The following is a 26,668-nucleotide window of genomic DNA, read 5'->3' as shown; positions in this document are numbered from 1 at the left end:
TCAGCGACATATTGATTAACCATAGCAGGATAGTCAGTAGGGGAAGGTAGGTAAAGACGGACACTGCGGGTAAGATGGACAACACTTCTCATAAATTCATCAAAATGGTCATTTTCGAAAAAATCAACAATGCAGCATCCTAATTTAAAGTTAAACAACACATTTGAGAACTATTTTGGGTTAATATGTACAAAATTGGTTAAATTCACGAACAAAACAAATTTTCAATCGTGCGCACTTTTGTGTATCTAATTTGACTACTACGGATCTTAAGCTCTACAACTTGTATTATTTATATTTCCAGAAGTTGTATTTCATGAATGAGCTGTCATGATCATTAATGAAAAAACTGGCGAAATAACGAGAATGAAAGCAAAACAAAATATTGTTTTCTGGTGGTTTGAACATCCTGACACCTAAGCGGGAAAGACGAACGCTTTGTTGTAGGGAAAGATGGACACCGAATTTATTGATTTATTTTACTTCTTATATCAACTGGTGATGAATAGATTTAATCAAATACCTTAAATAAGGGAAATAAGGGAAGATTTGAATCATCCAACAACTAGAGAAAGCATCGAAATATGCGAGAAACGGCACACCAGTCAATATAGTAGCCATTCGTTATGCTATTACTCGCTCGACACTGATGAGGCGCTTCACGAAATACAATATCTTGTCACGACCTGGGCATCTTTAAGCAATAAAAAGATGAGGCATTGATACGGCATTGCTCAGGAATAGATGAGAAATTCTATGGGATTACAAATATCAAATGTTGAATTTTGACATGGTGGAAAATGGTCCCAAGTCCCTCAAAAAATACTGGGGTCATGGTCTTTTCGTGGAGTAATTTCCTAAAAGGAAGTTAGACAGTTGTTCTGTAAACTGGAGCAACGTCAGCTGTAAGTGCGCGATATTTCAATAATGCTTTAGATGCTGTATTCTACGATATATTAGAAGCGGTGCTTACAATTCCTAAAACCACGGCTGAATGAATCGTCGTTACAATAGGCCAAGAATTAGGTTTTAAACGTACGTAAGCGATAGAAATTGTTAAAATACTGTAAAACTCTTCACTTTCCAACGTTTTCTACAGGTGTCCATCTTACCCTGCATGGTGTCCATCTTTCCCATATCAAGTGTCCGTCTTACCCGAACATTTCAAAACTGCACGAAAAAAATCATGTTTTTATTTCATGGAAAAAACGCAAAAATCGATGGAAACTTAAAAGTATCAACACATTTTTTTATTAAACTTGAGTGTAAGATAATGTATGCACATTTTCATGGTCGTTGCACTTATACATCCCTAGATTTTTACCATTTCCCTTAACGTGTCCGCCTTTACCTACCTTCCCCTACTAGAGTTGGGTTCTATGAATCTTTCGTTAAGATTCATTCATTAAAATCTTCAGAGATGAGTGATTGGAATCTCGAATCAAATCACCAAGGATTAAAAAATTATTAAAGCTTCATAATTCGGTAAAAATAATCAATTTACAAGAATTCACGAATGTCTAAAATAATATGAATCTCCAAATATTCATGAATCTCGAAAGACTCGTAACTCGAAAAAATCACGAATCTCAAAAGATATATAAATCTCCCAAGAATCATAGAGCTTGAGCTACTTGTTATTCACCACAAGTAACCTAGTCGATAACGATCCACGTGGTCAAGCCAGCCTATACCACCTTTCTATAGAATACAGATTGATTAATCTTTCGAGATTTTTTAATCTTTCGAGATTCATGAATCTTACGAGATGCATTAATCTTTGCGATTCATGAATCTTTCCAACCGAGATTCAGATTCTTTTACAGTCTGAAACAGGGGGAAACAGTCCATACTGATCTTGAACCCTTCACGGGGTTGTATTTAAGTCGTGCGAGTTGAACACTGTAACACGATACCGGTTACTTTGAGTGTTAATTTTCCCAAAAAAATTATTCAGCTATATGAGGTTCAATCTTCAACCTCCTTTTGAAGGTCCTTTCGAAATTTGTTTCTTGTGCACGTTAAATAATGTTACTTAGTGTAAGGAAAAACCATAAACAGTGCTGGTATACTAAACTCGCAACGTAAAAGACGCATTCGCATATCGCTCAGTGTATTTTCTTGAAAATCGCGCTGTTTATCATACTATTTTCCGGTTTCTGTATAATCACAGTATTTTGGAACACGGTTCCATTATCGTTCAATAGTGCGTTTGTCTCTGCTGACCCAAAATACTCCCGTAAATTTCGTTTTTCGGATCGCATCTGAGTTCGCGCGTCCTGACCGCCATCGCTCTTGTTGCTGCAACGACAACCTGCATCGTTCCCGCAGAATGGCCCGTATTTGCAACGCCTGCACCATGGAAATTGCGGAGGCATCTATCAGCTGCTGCCTGTGCGACTCTCCATTTCATCAGCGCTGCACTTCGGTTCCTGCTGATCTGTTCCAGCGCATTTCGGAATATAAACAAATACACTGGTGCTGTGTTGGCTGCAACAACGTATTTATGAATCCGCGCACCAAGTTCGTAAAAGATGCAGCCATGCAATCTGGCTTCCAGGCGGCAATTACAACAGTAGCCGAAAGCATCAAGACCGTTATGGAGCCTTTGACTAGTGAAATCAAATCTGGGTTTGCACGGTTGAGCCAACTTGATCTAAAAACTCCACGTAGCAGTCACCCTCCCGCAAAAATTCGTCGCATAAATCCATCCAAACGTTTGTTTTCTGATGTCACTAAGGACAATCACGCATTGTTTACATTCGGTGCTACGAGCAATCAAAGAAATAGCCAAAACAACAATACGGAGCGAATTGTCGATATTCAACGCAAAACTCATGCACCACCTGTAATAACTGGCACAAAAAAGGATATAGCATCTTTTCCTATCAAAATAGTTCCCGCTCATTCAACGGTGCAAAAATGCGCGCTGTATATTTCCCGGCTCTCTCCCGATACAACCAGTGACCAAATTGTACAAATGGTCAAACAAGCTTTATCGATTGATGATGCTACTGCATACTGCCTTATTCGCCAGGGTACAAATACAGCGACACTCTCATTCCTGTCATTTAAAGTGTTAGTGCCTTTATCACTACGTGACAAGGCTCTTTCCCCCGACACCTGGCCCCTTGGCCTGTCAGTACGTGAATTCATTGACTACCGAAATCAACAACCGGGTGCAAATTTTTGTCTACAACCGCCAATGGGTCTCTCCACCCCTACAACTTTGCCTACGGTGCTAAATATTCGGTCACCGCCACTGCTGGACCACACAATTTTATCGGCACACACTCCACGCACTTCACCAACACCGTAGACCCACTAATATTTTCCGGTATTCATTTCACGCGCATTGCACACACTCACAGTCACACAAATAATCCTGACACGACTCATGAATCGAGGAACACTGGCGCTGAAACAACTTTAGTGAATGTTAATTGCACTTACCTGACGAATGTTCTTCCAGCAACAAACGATATTCTTTCTGCTGAGGCAGTGCTTGACGAAGGGCGCACGCAGCTTGATGATCGTGAGACCAAAACAAACCATCGCCATAGAACGGACACTACACTCACACAATCGCATGACTATCATGTCAATCCTACAGGGGTCGCCTGCCGTAATAATCAAGGACGAACAATGACGAATAATGACCTTAGCATTTATTACCAAAACGTTCATGGACTACGCACTAAACTTGAGGATGTGTACATTGCTTCTAGTGAGCTTGATCATGATATTATTGTTCTCACAGAAACATGGCTTGATGATACCATACTTTCGCAGCAAGTAATCTGTGACAAATACGCAATCTATAGAAGCGATAGAAATGCTAATAACAGTGCCAGACAGATAGGTGGTGGTGTCCTGATTGCTGTTTCCAAACGTCTCAAATGCCTTCCTGTGCACACCAATATAACGAGTATTGAACACTGCTGGGTTAAAATCCTGTTGCCTTCAAGTAAAATATTTGTCGGTGTAAGTTACATCCCTCCTGACCTTAGTACAAATACTGCAACTATGACTGCTCTCGACGAGGCTCTTGATAGTGTGAGTGTTTCTATGAACGACAACGATACGATGTGTCTGTTGGGTGACTTCAACCAACCAATGATCTCCTGGCGTGCTATCGATAGGCACTATGAACCCGCGTCATCCATGCCTGGTCAAAATCGCTTTTTGGATTTGATAAATTATCATTGCTTAAAACAAATCAGTGGCATAGTAAATGACCTAGGAAGGCAATTGGATCTTGTGTTTGTTTCAAATGATCTTGAAGATAGCGTGCCTGTGCAGTCAGTCTATGTCTCCCTTGTCGCGATTGTTCCGGTTGATAACCACCATCCACCATTGGAAATCAAGCTGCAGTTTTCCCACACTAGTTCAGACGATAATTCCGGCATAGTCTTGCCTGGTGCTGTATCTGCTTATAATTTTGCCAGAGCTGATTTTGTTAGCATAAAGCAAGCGTTGAAGGACACTGATTGGACTGGACTTCGAAACATGGATGTAGAAGCTGCTTCTGAATACCTTACGTCAGCAGTGTCAGACATTATTGAGCAATTCGTACCTAAACGAATATTTACAAATTCTCAACCATGGTGCACTAGATACCTTAAAAGATTAGAAAGAATGCGTCGTTCTGCGTATCGTATATTCAGTCGTACACGCAATGAAGCCGATAGAAGCAATTTCCTGGAGGCTGCAAGAATCTTCAAGTTTCATAACCGAAAATTGTATGCTAATTACATTCGCCGTGTCCAGATATCCATTCGGGCATGTCCAAAATCATTTTGGAACTTTATGGACCGTAAGATGAAACGTACTTCCCTCCCATCATGCATGACACTTGATGGTCGATTGTTTACTGACACGCAAGAAATATGTAATGGTTTTGCTGAGCTGTTTGCGCGTAGCTGCACGAGCTTTCCCGAACAAAACCAGAAGGTAGAGGAAGCGTTACGTTTCGTGGCACAAGACTCCGTTGACATTTCATTGCCTTCTTTTACTATCGATGATGTTCGTTCAATGGCTTCAAAGCTGAAACCCTCCTTAGCCTCTGGACCCGATAACATTCCGGGAATAGTTATCGTATCATGCATCGATGAATTGGCTTCACCACTAGCATCCATTTTTAATAATTCACTTCGCACTGGTTTCTTCCCTGACCTATGGAAAAAGTCATGGATATTTCCCGTTTACAAAAAAGGCGACAGAACTTCCATCTCAAATTATCGAGCTATTTCGATGCTATGTGCTCCCAGTAAGCTGTTCGAATTATTAGTCCATAAGCATATAATGCATGGTGCTATTAACATATTTACACCTTTGCAACATGGCTTCCTACCTGGACGCTCCACCGTCACAAACCTAGTGCAGTTCTTGCATTTTACTTACAAGCAGCTAGACAAAGGGTTCCAAGTAGATACTGTTTACACTGATTTTCACTCTGCTTTCGATAGCGTCAATATCCATACCTTGACTAGCAAACTTTTAAAACTTGGTTTTCATATCAGCATAGTTAGGTGGCTGAATTCGTACCTGTCGCGTCGTTCAGTACGTATTAAGATTGGAGATTGCATCTCTAGTGAATTTAGCAGGGTCTCTGGTGTTCCTCAAGGCAGCATTTTAGGGCCTCTATTATTTAATCTCTTTATTAATGACATTGTTTACGCTATACCTGACTGCCCGGTGCTACTGTACGCAGATGACCTTAAAATGTACTTTCCTGTGCGTAGTTCTATTGACTGTCTCCGATTACAAGGCTTTCTTTCTGTTTTTAACCTTTGGTGTTCCTTAAACTGTTTGTCACTCAATGTTAGTAAGTGCTCGGTCATTTCGTTTACTCGTGCGAGAACTCCATTATGTTTTAATTATATTCTTTCTGACACTTTATTGCCTCGATCTGAAACTGTTAGGGACTTAGGCATTATATTAGACACGAAACTTTGTTTAGACAAACAATTTGACGACGTAATTGCTAGGGCTAACAGGACTCTTGGACACATAATTAGAAGTAGCAAAATGTTTCATGACCCTCTCTGTTTAAAATCACTTTACTGTTGCCTTGTTCGTCCTTTGATTGAGTACGCTTCAGTTGCTTGGTTTCCGGAGCAAGTCACTAGAATTGAGAGGCTTGAGAGGATCCAGCGAAAATTTACCCGGGTAGCTATTAAGCGGCTTCCGTGGAGACATAACGACGTGCTACCAGCTTATCATACGAGGTGTCAGTTGTTAGGGCTTGAAACTTTGGAAAAGAGAAGAATGGTTGCCCAAGGAATTTTTATGTTCAAACTATTAACTGGAAGAATCAATGCACCTCTATTGCTAAGTCATGTAAATTTGTATGTCCCTACTAGACCTTTAAGAACTCGACAATTTTTAATAACTGACTTTCGTTATCGTCTTTTCTGTGCTAGGGATCCGTTGTTATTAATGTCCAAGAATTTTAATTTATTTTCAAATTTTGTAGACCTGTCCTTTAGTGTACCGAAATGTACTAGCGTCATTCGAGATTGCATTACGTCTAATTTTAGGAACACATAGTTTATAAGACATTAGTTTTAATTGTGTATGTAGGCCATGGAGGCTCGATACTCTATAATAAATAAATAAACATACTGTTTGAAACATGAGGATAACTGAGAATGACTGACAAGAAGTCATTTGAGGAATGTTCCATTACCTTAGGGTAAAAAAAAATGAATTTTTGTAAAATGAATTTTAACTAATAAGAACCAATTTTGATAAATTTGGATGATTCCAGCATTTAGCCTCTTACCTAAATTTATAAAATTTTGAGCAAAACCGAAGCAACGTACAACTGTTCCCATTGCAAGTATTTGGCAGGCAAATGAGTTTGACACCACTGCTTTGATCATAAACCATCAGCATAGATAAGCAAACAGAGATAATAGAAACACACTCATAGTTGCATTGTGTGCAATAAATCAAATGAATCACCATTCTTCGCTGGCAAAAATCGTTGTCACGTGCACAGCGATACCAAACAAAACTGTTCCAGCCAATATGCATGATGCGCTTTCCAGAAGCTGTCCCACACTTTCTCCGAAACGATCAAGCGATCATAAGCGGCAATTCATCGCTGTAGATCCCCGTTTCGCTGTAGATAAGACAGCCGGTGTTAGATAATCTATTCGCACCTTCCTATTTCTCTATTTCCTTTTCGCGTTTGTCTCTCTCTCTCTCTCTCTCTTTATCTCTCTCTCTTTCTCTCTCTCTCTCTTTCTCTCTCTCTCTCTCTCACACACACACTTACACACTCAGAATGCACTTGTTTTTTGCCATTCATCCCAACGCAGGAGGGCATTCCGTGTCAACAGTCAAGGCAAAGCAACGACACACAGCACAAGGTTGATAATGGCATTAGATCTGTGCCTTTGGCCTTTCGGCCATTGTCTCCATTGATGATGAGACACTAACCCCTCCCTTACCCTCTTTCTCCCGTTTCCCCGTCCAATCGCACTTCCGTGGTCAGGAAATGAAATGAAAGCCTTCCTGGTGGCACCATCCCTTCCCTCCCCCACGGCACGACACGGGTCGGTGGGCCGGAGTGTCATCGTAACAATTTGCACATCAATTTTAATTTGCCCCACGCGCGTGTGTGCATCATCATTGGTAGGGGGTGGTAGGGTTCAGGGGAAAGAATGTGCCGATTCCGTGCTTATCAACGGTGTGTTCTCTGACTCACGTTTTCCCAGCGCGCGCGTCTTGGAATTTCGCTCCCGCTCGCTGCTATTCTTACCAAGAGAAGAGAGGGAAAGAGACAGCCGGAAGAATCTCAGACGGTTTGGGGCGGGGGGGGGGGACCGAAGTGGGGTGGGTAGGCTTGCCGGTTGTTGTGTGTAGGCCGTGGGTGCATGATTATGACAAGCTCTCAGCATCTTTCGCGCAGGCAAGTGTCATAGAGGAAGAAGCTGGAAGAAAACCAAGTGCGAAAGCGCGGCCAAAGAAAGAAAGCCGTCCCTGGCCATCAGAAGAAAAAAAAACAACAACACCCACGTTTCCTCTCGTTTGGCAGACGAAGGAGGGCGAAGAGGGAAGTCGGTACGGCGGCGACGATAAGTTGATCGAGCGATCAAGTGGTTCCTTTCTTCTCTCCTTTTCTCTCCATCGTTACCACCGTACACACTCTCTCTCGCACGCTCTTTCTCTTTGCTTGTATCGTTAGATACGGGCCCGTGTTTCTTTTTTGCGTTCGTTTGGAATTTGTAACATTCTTTCTCAGGCTCTCTCTCTCTTTCTCTCTCTTTCAAGGTGGCAACGATGGATGGTGGAATTCAATTTTCCACCAACCCCCACCCAATGGTGGTGAGTGAAAACAAACACTCCCGAAGCGTACACAACATGCGAAACACTCGACCCGATAGAGAAAGGCGGAAGCGGGCAGACGCGGGGAAACGCTGGAACTCCAAAGGAAAGCAGCCGGCTCTCTCTCTCTCCCTCTCTCCCTCTCTCTCTCTCTCTCTCTCTCTCTCTCTCTGGCACGCTCGCAATTGCTGGCCCAACTGTTAGCGGGGTGAAAATGGCATTAGTTCTCGCTGCCGTGCGGTGTGGTGCAGTTCGAATGTCCAACGGAATAACGCTCGCGCGCGCACACGCTCGGATTAGAAACAGACCGAGACAAGCCACGGACGGACTTGCAGGAGTTTGAAGGAGCTTCCGTGTTAACAGAAGGACTAAAGTCCCAAAAAAAACAAAACAAACAAACAAACCGCCCCAAAATGGAACCCCGCTGGAGCTTGGGCTTGGGCTGTTGTCTGCTGATCGTGTGCTGGATTGGAGTTCGGCCGGCGAGCGTTGCAGCATTCCCGCGTAAGTGTCGCGCACCGTTTGGGGACGAAAAAAAAACAACATAGTTCAGAATGAATAACAGAAAGGTGTTTGATCTCGGTGTAATAGTGCTATTCACCGGTTTTTGTGCCGGGTTATGACCCGCCCGACGCGGTACAGAAGTGTGAAGTGTGTTTCTGTGTGCGCGCGAAGTGTCCACGCGTTGTTACGGTGTGTTAATTTAATCGCTAAACAAGTTCGAATAAAACGGCCAACCGGCTCACACTCGCGCCACCTTGACCTGGGGTGCCCCCAAAGCGAGGGAGGGAGGGAAGGGGTTTGTTCGCTCGCGCTTCCTGTGTCGCGCTTTTTAAGTCTGTGCCGCTGTGGAGAGTTTGCAGCTTCAAGATACTGATCTTGGGATGGAAATGGTAAAGGAGGTGCACGATCGTTGCTGGCTTGTTCTTTCACACCTGAAGCCCTTTTGTTTATTGCTTTTTGATACAAACTAACAAAGAGAGAGAGGGAGCGAGAACAAGAGAAAGAGCATAAAACCCGGATGGGTCAACTTGAAGGGTGAAGGCCGTCGCTTTACAACCCGGAACATCGCAACTGGCAAAAAAAGGGAAAAAGGTCGAAGAAATGATCGCGTGTGGTGTAGGGAAAGGTGGTGAAAGGGGAATTAAAGGTACATTTTGTACACCCCGCAAGGCTTGCAACAGCGAATGGGACCAAATCCAGTTTGCGGAAGGTATCACCGTGCTGCTGACCTTTTGGCGCAAGTTTTTCCACAGGGACAGAACCTGGATTGGAACTGTTGCTGTTGCTTTTGGCTCCACTGGACGCGTGTTCCTGGATTTCAGTGCTATAAATATCCAGCTCTCCGGCTCCGTGCTATCGTGCAAACCATTAACGAATTGATAGCGAAGTGTACGAGTGGAGTGAACGCAAAATGACGCACCAATCCTCCTCCCACCCTTTCCCATGGACGGGGTTGGTTTCCGGCGCCCGGTTGGTTTTGCCGATAAGCCTGGACTGGACAACGACACGCGTCTCAGTTGTCGTGGACTGGTGGAGTGATTGTGGATTTTTTATTATTATAGCTTAACGGCGATGTTGTAGGGGCCGTGTTTCTCTCTTTCGTCTCTTGCTCAATTGTCGCTATTGTAAAGAACTTTACAGACGTCACTTTAAATCGTATGGCCCATGTCAACAAATGGCACAGTACTGCACAGTAGCACAGGCATGGTTCACTTCAGAAACACCCCAACATGTGCCACTGGGCAAGGTTAATTGGTGTGAGCACACGATTAATTGGGGACCGGTTGGGGTGTGTATGTCTGTGCTATAATCGGGCCTCCCCTGTAGATTGCCAGCTGTCGTGCCACTTTTGCCTCCCCCTCCAGTATTTAACTTTAATTCAATTAGCGGATCTCCACCGCAAGAATGAAATGTTCCTACCAAGAATGTGCAAAAAGAAAAGCAACACCCCAAACAACAAAAAACGAGCCAAAGATTTACGGTTTTATTAAGCACCAACACACACGCCCCGTTACGTTTGGATCGCGCGCGCGTTCAAGAACCCGAAACCTTACGGTAGCATGATGATTTATGGTTTTTTGTGTTGGAGTCAGCAGAACACTGTCTCTGCTTTGCAGGTTTCGGTTACTAAACGTGTCTCTGTTTGCTTCTTTTCTGGTGTTCTTCTTTCGTGATCTAACAGGCACTGGTTTCGAAGAGTTTCGGTGTATGCGCTCCAGCCCATCGCTCAACAAATGCATGGAGGGTGCGATCCAGCACTACATCAGCCACATGTACAGCGGTACGATCAGCGAGCGTACGACGGTGTCGTCGCTCGATCCGCTCGTCCTGCCCGACGCGACGCTGATCGAGAGCGATGAGGTCGTGTCGACGTTTACCCACCGCCAGACGACCGGCTTCCGGAACATGTACATCACGGACGTACGGTAAGAAAATGGTTCGTTCTGTTAGAAGCATGTCTTAGCTCACGAGGAAACTTCCGCTTCTGCCACCAGATCGGACATCAGCCGGTTGGAGTTTTACTTCAAGTTTCACATCGCAGCGATCGACACGCGCGGCTCGTACCACGCGCGGCTCCAAGCACGACCCGAAATTGCCGAATGGTCCCAAATGACCTACTCGATACGTAAGTTTTCGGATCATTATTAAAACCAAAATGGGCATTCTCTAAGCTCAACTCTTCTCTCCTAACAGGAAACTCCTCGATTCAGCTTCAGCTGAAAGGCTTCAACTACGAGCAGGACGATCGCGTCTACCTGAAGGTAAACGTTACCGACTGGAGCCAACAGATCGGTGATCATACGGTCGGCTTTCGGTGGTTCACGATGAGTGGCAACTACAGCCAGTTTAGCGACCGGTTCGAGCAGATCCGAGGGCGCGACATACTGCCGGTGGTGGAGCGCGATCTGGTGCAGAGTGTGCGGGATCGGTTTCAGCGGCTGCTGAACGAGATCCTCCGGTTGGCACCGTTCGAGCGGTTCTTCCCGACGCGCTGACGCGCTGGTAGACGACTAGGGACAGAATGTTTTGTATATATGCTTAGGAGGATACCTTTATGCTCCCCACTAGTCCGAGGGTTAACGATTGGGGAGCCGTTTTTTTCTTTGTTTGTTTTACGAATAAATCAAATTTGAACTGAAGGAAAGCGAAGAATGACTGTGGAAATTGGAAGCTGCATGAGAGTTTGTGTGCAATTGTGTGTTATTTTGTGCAATATTTGGCGAAAGATAGAGGTCTTGTATGCAAGGCTGTGATTATTCGTTGAAAAGGCGATTTTATTAGCGATTTTTTCCCACAATAGTATAATTTTTATCATAATTTAAGATTTCGACTTTTTATCATATTTTAAGACTTTAGAGACCATTGTGACCGAAAATACTGAAAAAGTCCATTTTGAATCCTTCTTACATCTTGAGTAAGGCGTCATCCATCAATTACGTAACGCAAAAATTGCAAATGAACCAAAAAATCCCATTTCTTTCAAATTCAAAAAGATTCTGATAATCGAATGCTCAGCACAGTTTGCAATGTCCTTGCATCATCATCATCATCATCATCTTTCCAAAAAAGTTTCTTTGGTTCAAGATGTTGTATCATCATCATGATGCATCATATCATATCATCAACATACAATCAGTCCAAAAAGTATTCGTCTAGCTGAATATTTTGTATAAAAAGGCGAATTATGGCAGCAACTCGTATGGGGCGATAAAATTAATGATGAGGTTTGATAAAGGGACCATCAATGCACACGAGTTGCTAAAAAATAAGCATTTAAATAGTGCAATAGCAACCAACATACATAAAAACTAAAAAAAAGTCGTTTGATGGGCGCGCAAAAAGTATTAGTCCATCTAAGCTTTTTTATTATTTAGCTGGACAAACACTACGTAGACGTGAATTAAATTTATTATTATCAATCTCCTGGTGACTTCCTACTAAATTAATGCATTTCTGTTGTTTCAATTGCACTTTGAGCGGTCAGAGAGGCACTAAAGGCGGGGAGTTAAATGATTGGAGCATGATGACGAAAATCCTATCTTTAACTTATGCATAACCTATCCTACCCATTTTTTAAGGTTACAAAATGTGTGGGAGGCTTCGTTCCTTCATTTGATCAGAGTTTGGCCATTTTTCTAACACTAATTATGTGACAAACTGCCATGTAAGCAGCCATCCTTGACGGTTAATTTAACGAAAGAAGCGGCTTAATGTCCAAAAAATCAAATTTTACCATGGAATCAGTGCATTTTGTGATGGCCAATAAGATTAGGAAAACAGATGGGTCACATTTGGTTGATGGGTCATGCTTCATTTCATCGTAGCTGGTCATATAATAGCATGAATACTTTTTTGACTGACTGTATGTTACGCATGTCTTACAAATTACGAACAAAATCGGTAATGCTTCCAAAAGTTGCGCCTTAAGTTCCATAAGTTATCCTTAAGATTACAACCGCTGATCAACTCTGACGAAAAAACGGCTGACTGCATTAGCTCCCTCTTGTTAGAAACAAATCGGGTTTATATGAAGTTGCATTGGTATTACGTCGGTTGACAGCGTTAGTGTTGATTATCATGCCATTTGCTTCGAATCGAGTGTCGTCACTTGCGAATAGCATGCTACCATCCTGAAATGCCTGCCTGTGTACAATCGAGTGGCACCGTCCGCCTGTCCGTAATAACCAAATTGGACGGACCATTCGGCTGTGTAGTACATACAAAGTAGCGAGATTATTTTAAGGCCGACATAACCGCGAAGGTGGTTAAATCACGAAGAAGAATCCTCGTTTATTACTCATTTTTTTTTTCGAAATGTCGACACCCATCTCTCCCACTCTATCAGCGTTACCTAGTTGATGGATGACGCCTAATCCTTCTCGCATACAAGCGCTAGCGCGAATCACGCGATCACTTGCACGCAATCATCCCTTGTGCGCATCGTCCGTCTCGTTCGCACGCGGCTTTAACCACACACAAAGACACACACACACACGCACACCGCCCATGACCTGGGCCAACGATGCGGGGCGATGAATCGCACGCGCCTACCGCACCGAAAGACCCCACCCTACAGTTACCCCAATCCCTTCTCAATCCTCTGTTCGTCCAAAAGGCAGGCGGGAACTTCATTGAGCCAAATTCTCTCAATGAATTTTGATTGTGCCGCATTTAGCTTTTCGGGATGGTTGAGCGTTTTATGTGCCGAACTGAACGACCCTTTCCCATTGAAAAAAAAAGGAAGAATTGAAGTCGATCTCGATTTGCCCTCGATTGGCGTCGGGCCGGTGGTTTTTTGGTTAACAAAGTTCGATCGGTTTGCCCTTAACGATGTGAGGAGTGTGAAACTGTGCAAGTGATCGGATGTTGCATCCCGCTGCAAGCCTCAAATTGGGGACAGTAACAACCGAAACCCGGTGTCAAAGTGATGCTGTTGCAGTGCTAGTCCCTCCTTCGTGCTGGCGCCATTTGTCGCCACCACACACACACACACACTCAGCAACAGTGAGTTAATCAAATCAGCGCGAATTTCAATTGATCGAATGTTTCGTTTGTTTTCGCTGTTCGTTGTTGTTGTGTTTTTTATTTTCTCTCTCTCTCTCTCTCTCTCTCTCTCTCTCTCTCTCTCTCTCTCTCTCTCTCTCTCTCTCTCTGTGTGTATCTTGTTGCCGGCGCTGTTGCTTTCCAGAGCGCCCTCGGAGTCCCGCTGTGTTGTCTTAGTTGTGGTGGGCGCGCCAGATCACACGCTGGGGGAAGCGCACACGATCACGCTGACATAGAACGATCTGTGGAAACGGTTCTTTTTTTCTGATGCCGGGCGTTAAGAGTTGGAACCGTTTTGGGGCGTCTAAATGTGTGTGTGTGTGTGTGTGTGTGTGTGTTTGTTTAACTGCTCCAGTGGAGCATGCGGGGAAAGAAGGGAAGGTTAATTTTTCGCAACAAATTTTAGCATCGCAACGCTATGCGTCGCGCCACTTGTGCTCGATCGTTCGTGGCGTGCGGTAGTGCACGGTCAGTCCTGCCGGGAAAGACTCGCTCGCTCGCTGATCTCGCCGTGTTCGTGCAATTCTTCTACACTCGTCCATCATGGTGTCTGCCGGGGAGTATCTACGGACGCTGGTAGTGCTGGCCGCCATCAGCTCGCTGCGATTAGTCGGCGGTGCGCCGATGCGTAAGTATTTTTGGTTGTTGCGTAGCTCCGCCCTGATCAAGCCAGGTGAAAGTGATGCAGGGATTCATTTTGGGGCTTTTTTTTTAAATTCTCCCTCCCAAAAAACAAACAAACAGGTAGCATCAGTGATGGCGGAGGATGTAGGCGGAGTGCAGCGACAGAACTGCCCGCGTGCATCGGTACTTCGATTCAGCACTTTGTCAACTTTCTGTCCAGTGGGAAGCTGTCGCCGCGCCACACAATCACCCCGTTCGATCCGCTGCTACTGCCCAACATGACCATTGGCCAGGCTGTCTACGTGAACCGATACCTCGTTGGGCTGAAGAATGCTTTCATCCAGAATGTGAGGTGTGTGTGTGTGTGTGTTTCTGTGATCGTTTGAAAGCTTTGTTCAACTGATGTACTAATTCCGGGGGTGTGTGAATTCTTCCTTCTCCCGCAGAGTGGACATGGAAAAGCTAGAGTTTAACGTGACCGCCCTGATGCCCGCGCTCGAGATGCTCGGCATGTTCTCGATGGAAACGGTCAACGATGGACATTCGGTGACGGACCACTCCATCCTCACCTTCTCCATTCGTAAGTAGTTTGTTTCACTTCTTCGGCTCATTCTTTCTCAAAATCTCGTCTCTAAAACAACACTTTCCTTCTCCGACAGGCAACACAGCGGTAACGTTTGTCGGGAAGGGCACCCTTTACACCGCAACCAGTGGGACTAGTGGCACGGCGGGCAAGTACCTACGGCTACACCTTACCATCCCGCAGATGGCGATCGGTGGCAGCAGTCTGGCGGACAGCGATCGTCACCTAGCGGACGGCAGCCGGACGGCTGCCGCGGCCAAACTGAAGCGCCTGATCGAGAAGGACCTTCGGCTGCAGCTGGCCAAGCGAATACAGTGCGTCGCGAATGAGGCGCTCGCGGTGACACCCTTCATCAAACTCTTCCCCGTTTGACCGCGTGTGTGGGGTAGGATGGGAACAAATCCGTAAAGGGGCGGGGGTGGAGGGCGGGGCTGGCGTACACATCAAGACTTTGCCTGTGGTTTTGCCTGTTTTATTGTATGTTTAAGTTGCAGCAGGGGAGGGGTGGGTTGTGTTGTGGATGAAATAAAATGTTTTAATTGTGTGTTTGTGTGTACGCTTGCTGTTCTGGCTGGTCTGTGTGTGGTTGTGCCGTTCCGAATTATTACCCTTTTTTACTCACTCAAACACACACACACACACACACACACGCACTAGTTGTCAGTAAAGAGCGATGATATCGATCGAGAGAAATGACAAAACGCCGAGCAAACGGCGCATTTATTAGCACCAACTGGCGATGAACGAAGGAAGACAAACCAAACCAAACCAAAAAAACAACAACGAGATACATCAATTATGGACCTTGTCGCCGCCGTTGGTCGAGAGCGATACCACAAAGACCACTGCAACGCCGACACAAAGGAGCGCTGGGATGCCGTAGGCCAACACAGCGAAAAAGAGAGAGAGAAAGAGAGAGAAATAGCAAGCGTGTGTGTATGAGCCGACGCGCGAAAGTTTTGATTGAATTCAATCAAAATGGCATTGATGCAGTTCAAAGCCTTTCCAATCGAAGCGCCACATCGAGCTCGCGTTTTTGATGGTGAGGGGAGGGTGGAGGAGCGCCATGCAAGGAGGAACCCACTGTCCGATGCAGCATTTGAATGCGCGGAGCTAAAAAAGTGCAACAAAAGTGCAAAACTTTTCACAAGAGCCAAAGGAATTCGGGACAGTTTATTTTGCAGCCTGGGGACTGCAACACAGGCAGGAGTAGGTGCTCTAAAAGCCATGGGGATTGGGAGGAGAACATCAAGGGAGACAACGGGGAGACTATTTCTCACCTCTACTGTTGGGAGGAGCGGGCGGGGGTACAGCAGAGGAAGGGAAGGTTCATTTTTGGCAGTTCAATGAAACCGTCTTGGTGTCGGTCTATCGTCGTCTCGACGGCAATTTATGATATGGGCCGGTCGGTGACCTGGCGGTGTGCACTTGTACACCCAAAAGTCTAACTCGCGAAACCGGAGTTGGTGAGGTGGTGTTGCTGCTAGCATGTGTGTCCAACACGCGTTTCCAAAATCGCTACCAACACACCGGCACACCGGCAAAGTCTGACTGGATGTGGAGACCATTATCGCATTAAGAGTAGCGCATAGAAGTGGCGATGGGAAGAGGATCGTAATAGTCCTAACAGGCTAGACGAGCTAGTCGGGTTGTCTCCTAGATTCGTTTCTCTCTCTCTCTCTCTCTCTCTCTCGACTGCTCTTTCTAGATTCTCTGCGTACCTCAAGAGAGGAAAAGAAAGACTGTGAAGAGCTGTTGGTAGTGCAAAAAACGATCGCCAATACTCTTCTTGCCACCATTCAATGTTTCTGTAATTAACGATTTTTGGTGGGCTACGCGATTATCTCGGCGAAAACAATTAGCTGCGCGCACACACTGATTACTTCCGAATGCGTCACTGTTCGGGAGCAGATTAAGGGAAGAGGCATTATGCTTCGAGTTTGCAGATTGTGCAAGGTTACGTTCTTGAATGAAACCAAGGAAACATGGGTTCAATTACTTATTTTTTCTTCGTGCTTCTTCCTCAACGATCATCTTCAACTTGACTAGTAATCACTTTTCCGAACTTATTTTAAACTACTTATTGCAGCGGAAGAAGTTCGTTATCAAATAAATTGGTTCGTCGTTTTACATTTGAATGAAATTTGTTTGTTGCTTCACGCCATTTGAATGATGTTGGTATTGGTTCGATTCGTTGACTCGATCACATCGTTTGTTTCAGAAACATCGTCATGTACACATACACTTTACTGTAACAAAAAGTCCTATTTATTGAGAAAAGTTGTTTGATTCGTGAAAAAAGGAGACAAATGTGACAAAAGTTGCATCGAATAAGTTACAAACATAGATAATTCATCGATTTGATTTAGTTTTGAGCAAACCAAACCCGATGTACAGTCGTCTTGCCACTACATTTTGGCTCAAGCTTACCTTTTTTTGTCTCTAAGGCATCATATTAATTTTTCACTGCTAGCCAATCGTTTTATTTACAAAATTTAAAATAATGTCTGTAGCTGTATGTTCTACAATCATTGAATTTGAGTTAAGTAGTTAATAATTTCATTGGTGGAATTTAAAGTATAACAATTGCTTATGCCAGGTTTGAAAATTTTAATGTAGTGCAAATAGTTGACATATAGTGTAAAACAGTGTGTTGTTGAGAATATGTTACATTTAATTAGTTTTTTTGCACAAAAAAACCAATCAAATTACACGGTGTTTGTGGTGTTTTTGTAATGTAAAATTACAACTGTCATAACTCTGCTCAAATTTTTGTAAATTTACAAAAAGACCTGGACTGAAAAGACTTACTGTCAAAAATAGGTACATTAGAATCAAAATGTGTTGCCTTAGGAGCCAAAAACTTGGGCGGCAACGACTGTAACATGCAACATCACCAAATATTCAAATATTCAAATATTAAACAAAGTGAAAAGGGGAATAATCAATTGTTCTGTTACCTTCGTTGTGTTCTTCCTTTCCTTATCGAAATAAGGCTATCAGAAGAGCATTAGAGTGACATCGATTGATGCTTTCTTTTTCCCGCTTGCCTACAAAATCTGTGCAATAGTCCATTTCCTCGCCATTTTAGCACTGACGGGAGAGCGAGGTGCATAGGGACCGATAGTTTGTTTCCTTGTGTCCTATTCCCCCTTTAAAACCATTGCTACTGATATGGGTCTTTGATTTGCATACCAGCAGAGCAGCGATAGGCAAAGGTGGTTTTTATCAGCAGGTAGATCGCTGATCTCTTTCTCGCTAGATGTGTTGGAGACAGGGAGATCGATAGAGGAGTATTATTATTCGTTATCACAATGCCGTTTTCTCTTACATGGTTTCTCAAGCCAGATCAACATCGGAAACGAACAATTCAATCGCGTAAAATACATTTCAACTTTAAAAATAGAAACTCGAATGATCTGTTTTTGGCTGCTCGGTAGATGCAGGACATTCATTTGACAATGTTGAATAGGGATTTTATGGATTGGAAATGAAGGTTACTGTGTTGAGCTGGCTAGAAAAAACATGGTATCCTACACCAATCCGTGCATTAGTAATATAGTTGATTTATTAATAGTTCTTACACGTTTGATCCCGTATTAAGGGTGTTGGCGAAAAAATGAAGCTTCCAGCGCAATTCCCCTTTAATTCCTTTTTTTATTTCTAGAAAATAATTGTTTTATACATTCCTTCGCGGACTCGGTTCAATTGTGTAAGATTATTTTTCTTATTTTAATTTTACTCAATAATTAAACAATAACTACCCATCCGATTTCAACGATTGCATACTTTACAGGGCGCTCGATGTCCCTTGTCCATCAGCCGGGAAGGTCACATCGGTGGTCCTATTAATAGCGCCTTATGTTCTACTCTATTTACTATTGTTGATCATCCTCATCGCGACACACACACACACACACTCATACACTAGTGGCGCAAAAGTGTCACTTATTATCACCTCATTTCAAATCGTCGCAGAAAACAAATTCCTTCGGAGCGCCAATCGTGTGAAGTAGCCCCCCCACACACACACACACACACTGCTCGGCCTTTCCTCGTCTTGTCCATCTCCTATCGATCGCAAACACACTTGAGGCAGGGACCCCCCCGCCAGTCCCAGACCTTTTGAACCCAATCCTCACAATGGAACTGCAATGGAATGGACTTGCTGTGCATTCTGGGGCAGGCTTCCCGCCACCAAAGCCAGGGAAGCGAATGACGCATGCGCAGAGCACACGGCGCACGCTTTATCGTTACGCATCACCGACGGACCGCGAGCGCACGCTTGTTTTGATCCGATTCCGCAGCAAACAATCGCGCAGTATTGCTTTGCACCGCTTTGTGGGGAACGAGCAGGAGAGCAAAAGGATCTGGTTGGTTGTGTTGAACGAAACTTTTAAAATGGAAATCCAGGATTTAATTTTTAAAATTAAAAAATAAGCTCATAATTGAGTAATTATTGTTGGCAGTTGTGTTTAAAGAATGCAACTGATCACACACACACACACACACACACACAGCCTCTCTCGTCGTCACACGCTACACGTCAATAAGCAAACGTGTCATAACAAATCAGTGGCGTGCCGTGCACGTCACGCGCAGTGTGTGATAATCCAGCTCAACCCATCGCGGTGGCCCCGAAACGGACAGCTGCAGGGCACTCACACGATCCTGCCCGACTGCAACTGCAACCAATCCCGTGTGCAAGCAAAAAAAAAAAAAAGAGAGTACAAAACGCGGTACGCGGTTCCGAAAGAAAGTGATAACGGCACACACGGCAGCAGACACGGTGCCGCGCGCGCACGGGAAACAAAGGATTCACCGGACGTGTGTGCTCTCTGTGTGTTCTGCTGTGCCTCTCTCGCACCCCTTTCAACACGGGGATCGCCAGGAGGGGGGGGGGAGAGGAGTGGTAAAGGGCGTGAAAATGTAAATAAACCACAATAAAGCACACGTTCGCTGTCGATTACGGCAGTGAAGAGGCTCCCCGTGATTGTTGTGATAAAAGCAGGCCGACGGACAAGCTAGATCGCCCTTTTTTTGCTGCTGCTGCTGCTGCTGCTTCTTTAAACCCCTTTTTGCAACAAAAAAGGGAAGCGGAAAACAAGGGCGAATGCAGGAAGGAAGGGGTAGCGGCGGTAGTCGGTCATTAGTCAGAGGAAGTCCTCAGCGCCTTTATGTAATAGAGTAGGGCCCGGTGCGGCCATCCACCGATCATCCAGTAGCTGATCGATCGTTCTAGCGGTTGGATGTGTGTAGCAGGCGTTTAAGCGCTACTTAAGCCGCCGTAAGCGCGTTAGACGACGAACTGGATCACTGTTGCGAACTTCAATTACCTTACCTGAGCACCGAGTGGGCTTTTTTTAGTGCTTGTGTGTGTGTGCTGTGACTCTGCGTGTGTGTGTGTGTGTGCTTTATTGTGCTGTTAAAATTCTCCTTCGTATCAAAAATGTCGCTCAAACCGTTTGACATTGAGGTGGATGCGCCCGGCGACGAGCTGATGGAGATTGCGCGCCGCGAGCTGCGCGAAACGCCCGAAACGCGCGCACAGGCGGTGGAAGAGCTGCGGGCGCTGTTGCGCGAGGCGAAGGATATGCACTTCAGCGAGGAGGAAGCGTTTCTGCTTATCTTTCTCCGGCCGTGTCACTTTTACGCCGAAAGTGCGCTGAAAATGGTGAGTCGCTTGGAATGACAAAGAAGGCAGACAGTGTACACCTGTTGCAAGAGCGCGTGTGTGGTAGACGATGAGTCAAAGGGGTTTCTTTCTTTTCCGGTCCCGGTCCCGGGTGTGACTTATCGATATTGAAGCCCCGGGGGAGGGCGACAAACGTCTCCAGTGTCAACACTGGTTAGTGGCCCATTGTACTAGCGACAGCGGCGTAAGGCGTGCAGTGTGCCGAGAAGCATTGTTTCCATTTTATTCTAACGATTTTTTTTTGTTCGTTTGCTAATGATGTTCTTGAGGAAGAGATGGTTAAAAGACGCGTTTTTTTCAATGAAGAAATTCAAGACGCTTTGCATTCGATTTTGCGTCATCCATTCTGTGGCGTGTTCTTAGAGCAAGAAGGAAGCGTAATTAGACGCTCATCATGTACGGTAATCGGTGGTTTGATGGTGATCTTATTTTGGGATCTTTTCGATCCTCTTTGTCGCCTTGTGACGTCTATCAATCAGCGTTTTCGAACAACGTGTACCATATTTTATAAATGTCCCAATCGAACGAGCCCAAAACACCTTCCCTTATCACAAGCAGCTGCAGGCTGCTGAAGAAGATGAATTGATTAGATTAGCCAGCGCATATACCTCTTACACACACACACACACACATCTTGTGCTCTCGAGTGCTTCGACTGTTCAAAGCATTCCAATTTCTCACGAGTTGAATAGACTTTGGAACGCCACAGCACTCGAATTGGCACTCTATATCTACAATCTGACCGCTCTCGAAACGGTGCAATCAGTTCCTTGTCCTTCCCGCTTCCCGTTTTGGTTCACCCTCTCTTTCCCCCCACTTCCGAAGATAAGAGACAGGCCGTGCAAGACGTGCAAATAGTGACCGTACGTGCCTTCTGCTGCATGCTATGCCAGCGCTCAGAAACACCCGACCACTTGCACTTTGGACCAGTGACGTCAACCAATGTGTGTGCGTTTGTTCTCCCTTTGCTTTGCTGCAAATCAAATCAATCCATCACACGCTCAGGTGGTCTTTATCAACTTGCTGTTTTTTTCTTTCTTTCTTCTGTGTCCTCAGATGCGCCGTATTGCCGAGTTCAAGAAGACGAACCATCCGCTCCTGCACGCCCTCAAGCCGGAGGAGGAAAAGCTCGCCTTTGTCGAGCACAACGTCGTGAACGTGCTGACCAACCGCGACCAGAAGGGGCGCCGCGTGCTGCTGGTCAACTGTGGTGCCGCCTGGGACCCGAAAGCGGTCAGCTCGGAGCAGCTGTTCCGGGTGTTCTTTCTCATCCATCTCGTCGCCCAGCTCGAGCCGGCCACCCAGATCAACGGGGTGGTGGTGGTGCTCGACTTTGACGGGCTTTCGCTCAAGCAGGTGAAAGCGCTGTCGCCCTCGTTCTCCAAGCGGCTCATCACGTTCATCCAGGACGCGATGCCGCTGCGCCTGAAGGAGGTGCACATACTGAAGCAGCCGTACATCTTCAACATGGTGTGGGCACTCTTCAAACCGTTCATCCGCGAGAAGCTAAAGAGCCGCGTAAGTATGCACAGTATGTCGGGGTTTTGGGTGCTCAGGAGTTCCAATTCCCATGACCTCTGCAGTTGAAGTTATCAGCAGCGAGAATGAAGCGGGCCCAAAACAAAAACAAAAAAGCCCTGAAGAAAACCATAATATTCAGACTTTAGCCAGACGGGGAGCTTCTGCGCAATCGCAAACCCGTGCTAGAGCAACGATGATCCTTCATCGGTACTCCGCTATCAATAGCAACATTAACAGGTTAACAGGTTTTTGTTTTGCTTCCATTATATTTTTGGAGTAATCGCTCTCGGGGTCTCTCTGTTGGTAAACAAACCCGCCCGTGCTGTTCTTGCCGCGGCTACCGAACAGTACTGTTCGTATTGCGTATTTGGATCGAAAATTCGCCCCATCATGCTGACCATGCGATCTGTGTTTCGTAATCGTTGTTGTTGTTGTTCCCTTCCGCATTTTGGAAATTCGACAGATCTTCTTCCACGGCATGGACATGCGGAAGCTGCACAAGCACATCGATCCGAGCGATCTGCCGGCGAACTATGGCGGCGATCGGCCACCGATCAACTACGGCGGCAGGGAGTGGTATCCTTGCGTGTACAACTACATCGACCACATCAACCAGTGGAACACGTTCGGGTTTTTGCCGAACGTGCAGTGAGCAATGACAGTGGAGTAGGAGAAGTGATGGGAGTATCTAAGCTTCCAGCTAGAATTAGGAGTACATAAGCCTGAACCATCTTAACTGATACCCTCCGAATATGCACAGTCGAATATTAGTAACGTTAGTAACTTACGGTTAGGATTGTGCGCAAATGCGGCGTCCAATTCCACGTAGAAGCCTTACAACAAGTCACAAGAGCCTTCGAAAGGCTCTTTTTTAGATTTAAAATGACGCTCAAGACTTAGGAATAACTACTTAACAAGGGAGAGAGAAAAGAAGAAAAAATGATCGTTTGCATCTCTCCGAAGATCTCCAGCCAGAGGTGAGTGTACTTGTACTTGTTTCCTGCCTGTGCCATCTTTTGGTGTCCCTGTCTGTTGTTCTTCATCCTGCCATCCGCCCTCGATTCGCTGTTGCATGCTAATCCGCCCAACAACCTGTGCATGTGTTACCTCACCACAACGAATGCTGCCTGTTAATAAACTGTTCAATGATTTCGCATCATCCACACAACACACAATCTAGTAACGCCTTATCAAAACCCCTCATCTAAGCAAAAGTGGCTAACTCGGCCATTGCCTTCCACCGTTTGATTACTGAACACTTTCTTTCCCTTTTCTTGTTTTGCTAACCCGCATTTCCCAGATCTTCTTCCATGGTAACGATTTGAGCAAATTCCATCAGTACATCAGCGTCGACCGGCTGCCCGCTGACTACGGTGGTAATTTGCCCGCGATCGACTACACCGGGAAGGATTGGTATCCGTGCGTGGCATCACACCTCGACCATATCAACAAGTACCAGCGGTGTGGATTTGTGGAGCCTTCGAAGGAGTAGCGCCCCCTAGTTAGTTGGCGCGCTAGTGCTGCGGAGCTGGATCGGGGTTTGCCACTTCTAGTTTTACGGGTGATTGCACGTCCAAATAAGGGTGTGGGCAAGGGGGCGGGGGGGGGGGCGAGGATGCCTTGTGTTTGATCAACATTGTCACTCGCTTCTGTACACAGCGAGCGTAATCGTGGTCTCAGATGTGTGTAGCACAAACAACTCAATAAATTAAACACCCAATTCTAAACATCGCTCACGCAACTTCTTCCTTTGGTTTGGCGAAAGGTCAGTGGTGTGTGTGTACGGGCGTAGCGATAAGGTTTGTAATCGCGCTTGATGTTTATTAGTGAACTGCTTTAGTGGAATAAAAATTGAACAAAAACACCTTCGTTCTTCTTTGATCGAGCAGTTGATTGTGAGTAGTTTTGCTCCCATGAAAAATAGCAAAAACTTAAGGATAATAAATCAAGTCCCTGTTGCACGGTGGTTCCCGTCCAAAGCAATCAGTAGACTCACCTTTTGTCGATTTTCAAGCATCATTTTTATTCTTTGAATGATCTTTCAGCGTGCTCTGGCTATGTTGGGCATCCAGATGGCACCACTGTACCAACACTTACAAACGATATTTGAAGTAAAATGTGTGTTTAACACTATTTAACGCTCGAATTACTGTATGAATGAGCAAAATAAATGTGTGTTTAATGAGTATACTGGTAGAAAACATTTTTATCATTTTTTTTTATTCTTTTATTAAGGATTATCTCATTTTTACACAATCACACATAAACGGGGCAAAACTGTTCTTATTCAAATGCTTAAAACATCATAAAGAGCTACTAGGAACAGCTGAAATGTCCAGGAAATCGCAAAAAGATGTTGAAGGACGAAGACAAGCGTGCAGTCATGTATTGAAGATCTAACTCGATTTTTAACAGTTATTCTTCAGTTTTCGCGATAAAATTGTTGAAATAGAGCTTTTGCATCATGCTGGTGCAGAAAAATGGGGTGGAACGCAAGGGTGGGAGATGTTGGACCGGTGCACGTACTAGGGTGTCGTTTCGAAATTAAGACGAAATTCGCTTACAATGGTCCAATTAAGTTTTGACGTCATTGATTGCTGCTGCGAAGCTAGTGGTCCCGATTTTTGCTTCCTGATTTTTGCCAGGTACTATTTCACTGTTTGGCGGGATGCATCGACCTCCCTCGGCCAAGCGAACGCAGCAATGTAGCAATCATTTTTTCCCTCCGTCTCCATTTTCAGCATCATGTGGAGCTTCTTGTCGCTCAGAGTCGTCGGTTCTGTAGAACCGGGCCTTATTTTGATCCTCTAATTGTTGGCTAAAAGTGCCAAGATGTTGCAGATGCAGAAACAAGCTAATACGACGTCCACAAATTGACCCACGGAGTCCGTTTTAGACGCTGCGGGATGTAGTTTTTTGATCGCGCACGCTTCTAAACAAAGTTGCATTACTTTCTTGGCCATCACCGCTAAAGTTCAACTTATAGAGGCGTCAATTTTTTTCCAGGAACTTACCGGTTGCTAAGATCGATATAGCGGAAGAAAGTTTGTAAATACAATCAGTTCACTTTAAGAACCCATGAAAAATCTTTGACTTGACAACATTTCGTGAAATACAATCGTTCATCAATATTTGCCTCTAATGCATCAACAATTTTTGGCTTAGAGACAAAATTAGGTGCGTTAGAGTAAAAAAATGATGTGAATCGTAAAAAAATTATGCTCAAGAGGCAATAATTGTGATACGCTGTAAAAAAATGATGCCTTACATACAAAAACTGATGAGTTAGAGTCGAAATTTGGCGACAATGTCTGTTAGGGAAAAATACCCCTTTCCAAGTAGCTATGGGACCGACCATAAATGTTTGTTGTGGTGTAATTAATATTGAAACATCGATGATTTCTTTTTCCTGTAAGATTTCACAGGATTTTCTAGTTCAAAACCGTCTTGTTTTTGCTTGGCACAACAACCTTAGTAGGTCAAGGCCTGTCTGTTCCACTAATAAGCTTGGCTATAAACGACTTATTGATTACCCATGGCAGAACAGTCAGTCCTACGTATGAAGGGGCACGGTCAATATGTGGCCTGAACCTGAGACTGACATTTCAGTCATTCCAGTGGACGACTGTACCATGGGACCAAGTCTAAATTGGAACAGAAAATAAGTGAACTTTCCGACATACACTAAGTACCAATGATTCTTTCAGTAAACTTATTAACTTTTTAATATCGGAAGTAAAAAAAGGAAAGCTTCATGTCCGTCTTGATGCTACCGTGCGCCTTCGAATGCTCGTGCCCCCACGCAGGCAATCAGAAATCAGGAAGTATTACCACCTCAAAATCACAGTTTGTGAACTAGCGTGTTTGGCCTTCAATTCGATCAGCGCTTAGTGCTTAAGTCACTTGCACGCAGCTGATAAGGGTCGTCGCCGTCGTCCAGAAACCAACACTGTCGATCAGAAGGGGATGGGATGTTTTTAGTTACACCAGCCCCCATGACCACCACCACCATCCTCCTTTGTCCACTGTATCAGCTGTTTGGTGACACGTATTGTCGCGCTCTCGCGCTCTCTATTTTCAAAGCAACACCCACCCCAGCTCTATCTTTGCAAGTACGATGCAAAGCGGAATGTCTTGGGAGGAGAGGCGAGGGTTGGCAAAGGTGATTAAGTGCTTGCGGTGGTGCGACATTTCTTCGCTCCCTTTCTGCCAGTTCGATTGTGCCACCGGTTGGTCGATACGAGATTGGTGACGCAGAGCTTGAAATTTCAGTTTTTCAGCCCCAAAAAAACAAACGGCCCGCAGCCAAAATGTTGAGAAAGAGTGATAGAGCGAGAAGGAGATTACAAGTGAACGGTGCG

The 26,668-nt window shown here is 44.9% G+C and overlaps 3 protein-coding genes across 5 annotated transcripts; all 3 read left to right on the top strand.

Annotated features, from left to right (window-relative positions):
* The first annotated feature begins 8,313 nt into the window (after positions 1-8,313).
* On the top strand, positions 8,314-11,480 carry LOC121597405. Its single transcript, XM_041923138.1, has 4 exons — positions 8,314-8,841; positions 10,523-10,766; positions 10,836-10,966; positions 11,035-11,480. The coding sequence occupies exons 1-4, from the start codon at positions 8,751-8,753 to the stop codon at positions 11,334-11,336; spliced, it is 768 nt and encodes a 255-aa protein (XP_041779072.1). The 5' UTR covers positions 8,314-8,750; the 3' UTR covers positions 11,337-11,480.
* Positions 11,481-14,029: 2,549 nt separating this feature from the next.
* Positions 14,030-15,697, top strand: LOC121596646. The gene is made up of 4 exons (XM_041921766.1): positions 14,030-14,512; positions 14,629-14,860; positions 14,955-15,088; positions 15,168-15,697. Exons 1-4 carry the CDS (start codon positions 14,428-14,430, stop codon positions 15,461-15,463), a joined length of 747 nt encoding a protein of 248 aa, XP_041777700.1. The 5' UTR covers positions 14,030-14,427; the 3' UTR covers positions 15,464-15,697.
* A 4,543-nt stretch (positions 15,698-20,240) lies between these two features.
* On the top strand, positions 20,241-25,495 carry LOC121596917 (clavesin-1-like). Of its 3 annotated transcripts, none has more exons than XM_041922309.1 (3): positions 20,241-20,765; positions 21,843-22,304; positions 23,608-25,495. In XM_041922309.1, exons 1-3 carry the CDS (start codon positions 20,541-20,543, stop codon positions 23,797-23,799), a joined length of 879 nt encoding a protein of 292 aa, XP_041778243.1. In that variant the 5' UTR covers positions 20,241-20,540; the 3' UTR covers positions 23,800-25,495. The 3 variants fall into 3 exon arrangements, with proteins under 3 accessions (XP_041778243.1, XP_041778244.1, XP_041778245.1); XM_041922310.1 differs by lacking the exon at positions 23,608-25,495 and adding an exon at positions 22,771-23,130; XM_041922311.1 differs by lacking the exon at positions 20,241-20,765 and adding an exon at positions 21,025-21,187.
* The last annotated feature ends 1,173 nt before the right edge of the window (positions 25,496-26,668 follow it).

Source organism: Anopheles merus, chromosome 3R (assembly GCF_017562075.2).
Source record: "Anopheles merus strain MAF chromosome 3R, AmerM5.1, whole genome shotgun sequence".
NCBI lineage: Eukaryota > Metazoa > Arthropoda > Insecta > Diptera > Culicidae > Anopheles > Anopheles merus.
The sequence above is the reverse complement of the archived record's forward strand: the minus strand, read 5'-3'. Positions and strand labels throughout refer to the sequence as shown.